Source organism: Pagrus pagrus, assembly GCF_965226575.1.
Source record: "Pagrus pagrus genome assembly, chromosome: 4".
In the NCBI taxonomy this organism is placed as follows: Eukaryota; Metazoa; Chordata; class Actinopteri; order Spariformes; family Sparidae; genus Pagrus; species Pagrus pagrus.
The window spans coordinates 3,807,734-3,817,963 of NC_140188.1; the positions used below are offsets into that span (position 1 = coordinate 3,807,734).

General features: G+C 42.5%; 2 protein-coding genes across 3 annotated transcripts; both read right to left on the reverse strand.

Annotated features, from left to right (window-relative positions):
- Positions 1-1,151: 1,151 nt before the first annotated feature.
- LOC311256299 (uncharacterized protein) lies at positions 1,152-5,300 on the reverse strand. Of its 2 annotated transcripts, none has more exons than XM_084351229.1 (4): positions 5,095-5,300; positions 3,587-3,926; positions 3,279-3,359; positions 1,152-2,740 (listed from the first exon to the last, which is right to left on the reverse strand). In XM_084351229.1, exons 1-4 carry the CDS (start codon positions 5,221-5,223, stop codon positions 1,281-1,283), a joined length of 2,010 nt encoding a protein of 669 aa, XP_084207355.1. In that variant the 5' UTR covers positions 5,224-5,300; the 3' UTR covers positions 1,152-1,280. The 2 variants fall into 2 exon arrangements, with proteins under 2 accessions (XP_084207355.1, XP_084207354.1); XM_084351228.1 differs by having other exon boundaries at positions 3,264-3,359.
- A 59-nt stretch (positions 5,301-5,359) lies between these two features.
- Positions 5,360-9,678, reverse strand: LOC311256295 (uncharacterized protein). The gene is made up of 4 exons (XM_084351193.1): positions 9,144-9,678; positions 8,309-8,673; positions 7,997-8,066; positions 5,360-7,852 (listed from the first exon to the last, which is right to left on the reverse strand). The coding sequence occupies exons 1-4, from the start codon at positions 9,499-9,501 to the stop codon at positions 6,258-6,260; spliced, it is 2,388 nt and encodes a 795-aa protein (XP_084207319.1). The 5' UTR covers positions 9,502-9,678; the 3' UTR covers positions 5,360-6,257.
- Positions 9,679-10,230: the final 552 nt, after the last annotated feature.

The window sequence follows — 10,230 nt, forward strand, 5'->3', positions numbered from 1 at the left end:
TTTTCCCCTCTAATTCACAAGTTCTCAAGGACTTCAAGGAGCCGTGATAACCCTGTAACAGCTCATCTTTGCAACAAAACACTGTATCAATACATCTATCTGTCTGTGTGCAAGTTCTAAATTATTTTATTTTTGAAAATTTCACCGGAAGTAATAGCATGGCAGTGTGTCTGGCTTGACGCTGGTTGAAGTTGAATATCTGGCGTTAACGCGTGTAGAAACATGTACAGACTGCCCTCCAGTGGTCAAAGTCAGAAACTACAACGTTACATAAATTCGTGGCTACTTTGTTCATATACAATCCGTCAGATTTGATAACATACGTACATTTCCGGCAATTAGGCTACTTTAACAATAAAAGTGAAAAACTTTGATAATATAAATATTAATAAATAAAACCAAACCAATAAAACCAAAACTTTAAAACCGACGGAAATCCAACACATTATAAAATAAAATAAAATAAAACCTTCTCTGATTTGATTCAAGGATGTAGCTACTGTAATATTCCTTACATTACACTAGCAACATTTTACAATCACAGCAGAGAAGACTGTCAGGTGACCATGAGCTACATATATTTCTCTTTCAATAAAAGCTATCAATCAAAGTTTTGACCAACTAGTTTGGTTACCAATTAATTTAAGAAAAAAGATATCTCTCTGTAATAAAGCAATTGATTAAGTGATTGATTGAGAAAATATGAATTAAAGTTATTTGCGTGATTGTTACAATCAGGTTTTATCGGTATAATTAAAAAAATGGAACTGGCGTGTTTGCTGCCCTCCAGTGGTCACAGTGAGGAACTATATCGAAGTAAAACGTCAAGTTAGACGTGATAAGATAGGATTACTTCCGCCAATTACTTTCAAAATAAACGTCTATTAGGAACATTGCGTAATGTGCGTAACCCAGCACTATAAAGTTTAGAATTACACATTTCAAGTTTTCACATTCATTTTTGCAGCTCAGACTTCAGAAACTATTTTATAACTAGATGCCTGAAACATGAAACTAATCCTCTGTTAAAACTGTGGTCAGAGCTAAATTACAACTCTCGTAATGAGATAGGCAACATTTCAAAGCGAACGTTTTTCAAGCACAACTTATTGGAAAATCCAATCTGACAGTCAAGCACAACATTGCAGCAATTCAGGTTTATAAACTGATTTAATAACTGTGTTTTGTCCTGACAGGAAATAACATTTTGAGATCTACCACAGATAAGAATACAAAGAAATGGCTGCTGCATTGTCAGTATTATCACCATTTTCTCAGTTTCATGATGTGGTGACCGTGCTCCCTAACATTTTCTGGTATTTCTCACTACAGTTATGTCTCTTGAGCAGTCTTGAGTCTGAAAATCCAAGTCCACAGCTGCTACAGGAGTACGGTCTCTCTCCTGTGTGGACCTGCATGTGAAACTTGACGTGTCCGAGCTGCCTGAATCTCACTCCACACACTTCACACTCGTAGGGCTTCTCCCCTGTGTGGATCCGTAAGTGTCTTCGGTAGTTGGCGTAGATCCTGAAGGCTTTGCTGCACAGCTCGCATTTATGTGGTTTCTCTCCGGAGTGCTGCAGTTTGTGGGACTTGAGAGCCTGAAGGATGATGAACGCTTTCCCACACACATCACAAGCGAAAGGCCGTTCCCCCGAGTGGGTCCGTAGATGATAGTCGTATGTAGCTTTGTAGAAAAAGGACTTCCCACAGGTGTCGCAGTTGTACTGCATCTCACCTGTGTGAATGAGCTCGTGTCTTTTCAGTGACGATGCGGTGTCGAAGCCCTTTCGGCAGGTCTTGCAGCTGAACGGCGTCACATCGACTGTCGTCCTGTCCCGTCGATAGATAACTCTGCGGTTTCCTCGTTCTCGAGTTTGCCTCCTGATGACAGACCCGTGTTTGTCATTGTGAGTAACTTTCTGGTGTTTCTGCAGCTGGCAGTTGTACAGAAAAGTCTTCCCACACAGGTCACACATGAAGGACTTTGAGGCACCGTGAAGAAGCATGTGAGCCTTCAGCTTGTTGTCCTGGATGAAACTCAGCCCGCAGACTTTACATTTGAATGGTTTTTCACCTGTGTGGATACGAATGTGTCTCTTCAGGTTGTGTTGGAGGGTGAAGCCCGCTCCACACGTCTCACAGGTAAATATTTTCCCTCTGTGGACCGACTGGTGTGTCCTGAGCGATCTCCTCTTTGTAAAAGCTTTGCCACACACCGTGCATTTGTAAGGATGCTCACCAGTGTGGACACTTCTGTGGCACTGCAGCGTGAACGCGTACCTGAAACTCTCCCCGCACTCCGAGCACTTGTGCGGCTTCTCGGCGGTGTGAACGACCTGATGAGCCTGCAGGTTGCGTTTTGTTTTGAAGCCCTTCCCGCAGGTGGAGCAGACGAACGGCCTCGTGCCCGTGTGCACGAGCTGATGAGTCTTCAGGTGCATTTTTGTTTTGAACGCCTTGTTACAGATCTGGCACTTGAAGGTAACAGTCTTCTTCTCCTCGTGTCGCAGCAGGTGATGCTCAAAAGTCGCTGCGTTCCTGAACTTCCTCGGGCACTGGTCGCAGGCGAAGGGTTCTTTGTGAGTGTTCATGTGCTTCTGCAGGTGAAACTGCCGGTTGAAGCTCTTGTTACAGACGTCACACACAAAGACCTTCGCTTTCTTCCTCACTTCTGCTTTCTGTGTGTTTTGGCTGTCGGTGTTTTTGGATTCTGCAGTGGAATCATCCTGTGCAGCGTCTAGACAGGAGGGACAAAATAAAACGTTACCACACATGTCACAGTTATCATGTCACACATGAATCATTATTTGATTTATTTGAAATCATAATCGAGTGTTACGGAAGCAACTGTTACCTGTAAACAATCTCTGACCAGGAATAATGAACATCTCATCAATTACATATCGAAACTGAAATTACTGTTATATTATTCTTTTAACTTTCTACTTTTCTAATGCAAGACAAGGCTGTTAAGCTGCTTGTGTTCAGGTCTTCATTGTGCCCTTGTCTTGTGAGAAGTTTACATCTTAAATAATAACCTAAACTGCTGAGATATAGACAAACTGTATATTTTAAAAAACATTTTCTTAAACCCCTTAAAACCAAAATGGCCTCATGACGCCCTGTGAAGCTCTGGACACCCCCAGGCTGGGAACCAGTGGTTTATGACAAGAAAGAAATCTTGTCCCACACGTCACTGAATGTACACTTCACAAACGTCTTTATTCCTGTGTGTTAATGAGGTTTACTTCCACGTTTACCTTTTAAACTCTCACCTTGTCTGCTGGCTGGTGAGGACTCAGCTTCAGAGTTCAGCTCCTCTGCTGCTTCCCCACCATCTGAACAAGAAGTTAATACTGAAGAAAACAAACAAAGACACATTAGACATTGTTGGAATCAACTGAAAATACTGTATTTTGTATATTTTTTCACTGGTCTCAATAACATTTGTGTGACGTTCACGTCATCCCAGAGGTTATTTTAGGAACCCACACATGCCTTGTCTACTTTCCCAAAAGGACTTACAATAAGTTTTTAACAGGGATAACATTTTGTGGTGGATTTTTCCTTTAGTAGAAATTACCAGCATCATGTCCGCTCTGCGTCCCAGCAGCAGGCGATGAGTCGGTGACTCCCTCTGTTAACTGATCCGTCTTTCTTTTCAACACCCCGAAAGGCTTCAAGGTGTAGATCAGCCCGCTCTGCTCGAACAGCACCGGGCAGCCGTTCAGGACGTTTTCTCTCCACATTCTGGCGTTTTCAAAGTCTTTAGTCACCGTCTTCAGCTCGCTCTCCAGCTGCCCCACTGTGGCCTTCAGGGTCTGGTTTTCGTTGAGCAGCGTTGAGGACAGTTGGGAGAATATGGCGTTGATCTTTCTCGTCACCTCTCGTGCCAACATTTCTACAATGTCGTCCAATTCTGGCTGTGAGGATGAAAAAATGTCACAATTTGTTATAAAACATCTGTTAAATAAAATAATCTGATGATAGATTTATTTATGGTGGACACTAGAGCTGCAATGATTGGTTAACGATTAATTGATTTGTCAGTCAAAATAAAATTGGTATGATATCGATTGATCATTTCAGTAATTTTTTGTCAAACATTTGTTGGTTGCAGCTTCTTAAATGTGAAGATCTGCTGCTTTTCTCTGTCATTTCTGATATTAGCAGAAGAGTGTTTGGGGTTTGAACTGTTAGTTGGACAAAAGAAGCAAATTAAAGTTACTTTGAGTTCTGGGAAATTGTGATGAGCATTTTTAGGACATTTTATAGGCTTTTACAGAAGAAGCAGTAGAATTTAATAAAATAGAGATGTGTCTTATTTGTCCTATTTAGTAAAACCATTCGGCATTGGTTTGGAGTCACTGGGTCACATGACATGGAGGCTATTGGAAAAAAACTGCTGACTTTTCATAATAAATATTCATATAAAACAGAATAGGCAGTAAAAAGAAGTGAATCCTATGTGAACTGTGCAGGAATACAATCTGCCATGTTTAATTTGTATTTAATTATAAATTACTGTTGATAATAATGTAAATGTATTACCAGGGAATTAGTTTTGATACTTATGTAGTAGGTAACTTACATTTAATATCAGACACTTTAAGTGTTTTACTGAAGTACTTTTCGTCTGGGTGACTTCTGAACTCTGCTTTAAAATATATTTTTTAAACTACAGAAATTATTAATACAGGACAGAACAAAAGAAGACGGGCTCTGTTTACGTCTCGTCAGTTCACCCTCCATGTCTCTGGATGTCAGTTTTTATCAGACGCCATCAATACAAACACAAAACTGTACTTTAAAAACCCAGAAATAAGCCCCAACTAATATTTATGCAACAATTTCCACCTTCAGGACACCCAGAACTTTATTTTCCCCACACAACGACTCTAACTCGATGATTTTGGCTAGCTTGTCTGTGATGACAGTCCGCCATCTTTGTTGCGCTTAGTGTTACGCAGCCTCTCTATTCCGTCGACACAATCTCCTCTAACTACAGTATCTCTGACCCGCTTCCCAGCGCTGATCACGGCCGTTTGATTGCACCGTTAAGCGACATCGTTAAAACAAACCTTCACTCACCTTCCGTCTCGCATTTGGCTCCTTTAACGACTTTTCTTCTTTGGGATTTTCGATAACACCATAAGCGGTCTTGATGGCTGTCTCCACGATGAACTTTGTTTCTGAATAAAACACCTCGTTTGCTGACATTTTACCTTTAAAGTTAACAGGTGACTCGTACAGACGCAAAGAAAAATAGCAGCAGCGTTACCGCCATTGATTCCGGAAGTGGATGCAGCCGCACAAAGATAAAAATCCGACTTCAAAATAAAGCTCTTGAAGTGGCTTCGGTTGCAAATATTCTTTTATTGCAATAACAAACGAAGAAAAATATATATACAGTGCCATATTACACAGAACTGTAAATTACATATTCCTTTTACAATTTCAGATTTTCCTTGAAAATAATGACATTTTAATGGTCTTCTAAAGGACTATTTTGAATCCACAAAACATAAATTAATACAAAACAGCTGTAAACCAGAAATCTTTCAAAATAACACAAAAAGGTCATTCAAAAATGACTTCCGTCTTCACTTTAATATCGATTCAACTGATGAAGAGAAATAAGAGTAACTCTCAGCAACTGACACCAAGTCCTACTACAAGTCTTCAAAATATGAACCTGGCAATAACGCATTTATTACCTTAATACATTTAAAGAGGCATCTTTCTATCAATACCTCATGTGTAACTTTATGATTTTTAAATTAAATTTGTTTTTAAATCTAGCAGTAGTATCTGTGTTTTTTAATGTTTTTAATAGCTGAAGAAAGAAAACACACTTTAACTACATTTACTATTAAATACTGTAAAACTTGCTTTTGTTTTATCTCTTAACTCTAGCTGTGTTAAAACTCCTTAGTTGACCAACAGCCAAAAAAAAAAAGCTAAAGTTAATGTGAAGACAAAAGCATCAATTTGCCACTGAAGTTATCACAAGCAAATGTTTTGTATTTTCATTTACTGACTGCGAAAACTGAGCATATTTTCATCGGAATAGACACATTTTTCTGTCTAAACTAGGATGGTAATCGAGTGAATTGTATCAGCTTTTAATATTTTGAGCATAAATAGACCAAGCCACACTTTAAAGTATTTTGTTTCCCTTAATACAACATATGAGCGATATTTGTTGCCGAGTCGAGCGGTCTGGTGGACAACACACTGCAGCATCACGTCACCTACGAGCCGTCACAGCTGTGCTTCTTGAGCTGCCGCGAATCGGAGAAGCCTCGGCCACACTGCGGGCATGCGTAGAGCTTCTGCCCCGTGTGGATCTGCATGTGGGACTTGAGCTGATTTGACTGGTGGAACTTCCTGTGACAGTACATACACTCAAACGGCTTCTCGCCCGTGTGGATCCGCAGGTGTCTGTAGTAGTTTCCGTCTGTTCTGAAGGCCTTGCCGCACTGGTCACATTTGTACGGTTTTTCCCCGGTGTGAATCCGCTCGTGCTGCTTTAGGCTGCCAGTATGGAAAAACCTCTTCCCACACACGTCACAAACGAAGGGCTTCTCCCCTGCGTGGCTCCTCTGATGATAAGCGAATGAGTATTTGTTGTGGAAAGACTTCGCACATATTGCGCAGTTGAACTCCTTGTGCTCACTGTGGCCTTTTTCATGGAGCTTGAGAGAACCTGCGGTGCTGAAACCTTTCAGACAGATCTTGCAGCTGAATGGTTTGACCACAGACTTGTTTCGCCTTCTAGTCTGTAAAAATCTTTGCGTGTCTTCCGATTCCTCGCCCCTGTTCGCATGCACGTACCGCTGATGTATCAGCAGCCTACAGTTGAAGAGGAAAGTCTTCCCGCACAGATCGCACATGAAAGGTTTTCTGGCACCGTGGATGAGCATGTGGGACTTGAGCTTGGTGTTGTCCGAGAAGCTCTTGCCGCACTCCTGGCAGGTGAACGGCTTCTCTCCTGTGTGAATGCGAATATGTCTCTTGAGGTTGTTGTTCAGGCTGAACCTTGCTCCACAGATGTGACAGGTGAACGGTTTCTCCCCGGTGTGGACGACGCTGTGTCTTTTCAGAGCAGTGCCGGTCCTGTACGACCTGTTGCACACGTTGCAGATGAACGGAGTGACGCCTGTGTGTTTCCTCTTGTGAACAGTCAGGGAGTGGGCGTATTTGAAAGTCTCGTCGCACATCGTGCATTTGTATTTTTTGGTGTTCGTGTGAACCACCTGATGGAAGCGAAGGGTGTCTTTACTCTTGAACTCCTTCCCACATATCGCACAGCTGAACGGCCTTTCTTCAGAGTGCACGGACATGTGACATTTCAGCAGCACCGACGTCCTGAAAGTCCTGTCACAATGCTCGCACTTAATCATTTGCTTCCACTTCTCGTGGCGCAAGAGGTGGTTTTCCAGAGACTGCTGAATTCTGAATGTTCGCCCACACTGATCGCAGGCGAACGGCTTTGGCGGTTTCGACCTCTGGTGACGCTTGAGGTGATTCTGAAGCGACTCCTCTTTTCTGTACGACCTTTTACACCGAGGACAGGGGAAGGGCAGGGGGGTTTTACGTGTCTCGTGGCGTAAAAGGTGATTCTCCAGAGACTTCTTTTCAAGGAAACTTCTGCCACACTGCTCACAAGGAAAAGGCATCTGGTGGAGCTTCGTGTGTTTCTTCAATTCAGCTTTCCAATGAAAACTGGCAGCACAGTGCTCACAGGAGAACCGGTTCACTGTCTCTGAGTCTTTCTTTTTAAGCCTCCTTCTCTGCGCCCCACCTGACCTGATTTGGTTCTCCTCGGTGCTGTTGTCAGTGGAAACTGGAAATAGAGGGAAGACATTTATGAAATTAGCGTACCATTTTTTTTTAAGACAATGTACCCTCTACCTATTCTTGTTCCTTCCCAAACGTTAATGTGATGGTCACATCCTGTAAGAAGAAAGAGTGTGAAAGCTTATCATACCTTCTTTCATTTTAGAAGTTGGTCTCCTGATCCTCTTTGTTTTCCCTGGAGGTGCCTCTTCCACAGATTTCTGTGATGCAAAAGGAAATAATTGGATTGTAAAAAGTTGTTTGCAGGCAATGGAGTACAATCAGAACCCAAACAGTAAATAGTTTTCTAAGCGTCACAGTTCACACTTTGACAGGACCAAACCAGTATCACCTGAAAGATATTTACGGTACAGTATAAAGCAGAGTTTAACATTTTTTATGACATCCTTGCTTAAATCTAAATCTACAGAGTTAAACTTAAAACATCACAGAGACACCCAACCTTTTCCTGTGTCGAGTCGACACCACTGGAATCTGGACTGGGGACATCTTGAGGCGTAAACCCAGGTGAGGCTGCTGGTTTGAGGATGAGCTGTGTTGCTCCCGTTGTTTCAGACACAGCTGTCGATGGCGTGGAGGCCTGGGTGACAACTTGGTTGGCACCGACCAACAACATGGTGGGAGCAGAGCTGACGCTGCCAACAAACATCATCGGGGCTATCGAAGGTTTGGGGATAGTCACGGATGCAGCTTCTGTGCTTCCAGATGAAATCAGAGGAGGGTCCAAGGTGGATTCCTCCGCAGCAACCAGAGTGGCAGCAGGCTGTGGTGCAGCTTGATCAGTGGAGGCAGGTAACACCGGCGCTCCTGTGTTGTTTCCAGACACAGAGACATAAATTAATGAGTGATCTGATCATGTAGAAAGTAATCAACTGGCACACAAAGAAAAGAAAGACATTTCACGTATTGTATCTGCAGATATCAAGCTTATGTAGCACAAGGAGCAAAAATGTCAACGATCCACTTGATCTGAAAGGTGAAGATCTGCTGCATTTATCACTGTAAATCAAATATCTTTGGTCTGAGGGCTGTAAATCAAACATCTGATGTAAATAAGGGGTATTTTCTTTCCTATTCTCCAACATTTTGTAGACTAATCAATAAAGCCATATTAGAGCTGGGCGATAAGGCCTCTCATCTGATGTTTGTCATCTCAGTCTGACTGAGGTATGAGTTTTCATCTGGTGATCTGAGTGATCGATCGGTTGGTTGATTGATTGATGACTGGCCCTCGCCTGTCAGAGAGCAGGTCGGGCCTGCCCCTGTCTTGGTGCTACCTTCACGGATGCTCTTCAGCTCGTTCTCCAGCTGCTCCATCTCTCGGACCAGCTGACCCACTCTGGCCTCCAGCTCCTGCTCCAGCTGCCCGGCTTTCCTCTGCAGCACATCCTCCAGCTGCTCCACTTTGGCCCGCAGAGCCTCGTTCTCCTCAAACAGCTCGGAGGAGAACTCCGTGAACACTTTGTGGACCTGAACCACCAGACACTTCTCTATCTCCTGAATCTCGCCCAACTTCGCCTCGTCCCACTCCGTGTTTGGCGCCTCTTTCGCCCAGACATCCCTGAAAACAGACACGGTCGCCTGAATGGCGACTTCAACGACTGTCGCCACTTCGCTGCCGAACCTCGCCTCCATGTTTGTTCGGTCCAGTGATACACTCAGCCCGCTGTGTCCGGCACCACGCAGCGCATTTTAAAGACTGAACAGAAACTTAAATCAGAGTCCGATGAACTGAACCACAACAACTGTCTTTCTTCCGTGTTAACGTATTCGCTGTCCTACATGGCGGACGGTGCGTTTCCGAAAAGGTTCCGTCTCCCATATCCGCTTCCGGTGTCACGTCCACATTTCAAAATAAAATTGATAGACAGCCCACCAAAGGTAAACATCGATAAATTACGATATTTTGTCAAGAAAGAAACGACATAATGACCCTCAAAATGGTGCAGTTGTAATATATGTTAATTAGAAGTATATGTCTAATTTATGAGTGTAAATAAAGTGCTATTTTCCCACGAAAGAACTCGAATGAGCCTTTCAACAAAAGTAAACATTTATTTTTTAATGTGGCTGTAATTTTATTTATACTAAATTACCATCATGTCATTCTGTACACTTTAGTGTGTTTCAAGTTAATGATCCCCTGCACACATGTTTAAAAAAATACTTACACAAAAAGTTCTATTACCATCATTAAAATCTTTAAAGTTGCACCTACTTATACTCCTTAACCCTTATTGATAAAAGCTAAGAATATCTGTTGTATCTGTGTCTAAATTAGTTTTTTATTGGTCACGTGAGCAAAAATGAGACTTTCCCTGTTTCTCTCGGTTGCCTATACAAACCCATAGAGATGTGTTTAAA

Bases quoted from the DNA above. Each gene is read 5' to 3' on its own strand.
- LOC311256295 (XM_084351193.1), bottom strand. From the start codon at position 9,501: ATGGAGGCGAGGTTCGGCAGCGAAGTGGCGACAGTCGTTGAAGTCGCC. The intron at 8,674-9,143 runs GTAGCACCAAGA...GAAACAACACAG, and splicing joins GCTGAAGAGCATCCGTGAAG to GAGCGCCGGTGTTACCTGCC. The intron at 7,853-7,996 runs GTATGATAAGCT...CTCTATTTCCAG, and splicing joins AACTTCTAAAATGAAAGAAG to TTTCCACTGACAACAGCACC.
- LOC311256299 (XM_084351228.1), bottom strand. From the start codon at position 5,223: ATGTCAGCAAACGAGGTGTTTTATTCAGAAACAAAGTTCATCGTGGAG. The intron at 3,927-5,094 runs GTGAGTGAAGGT...TCATCCTCACAG, and splicing joins AGCCAAATGCGAGACGGAAG to CCAGAATTGGACGACATTGT. The intron at 2,741-3,263 runs GTAAACGTGGAA...CCTCCTGTCTAG, and splicing joins ACAAGGTGAGAGTTTAAAAG to ACGCTGCACAGGATGATTCC.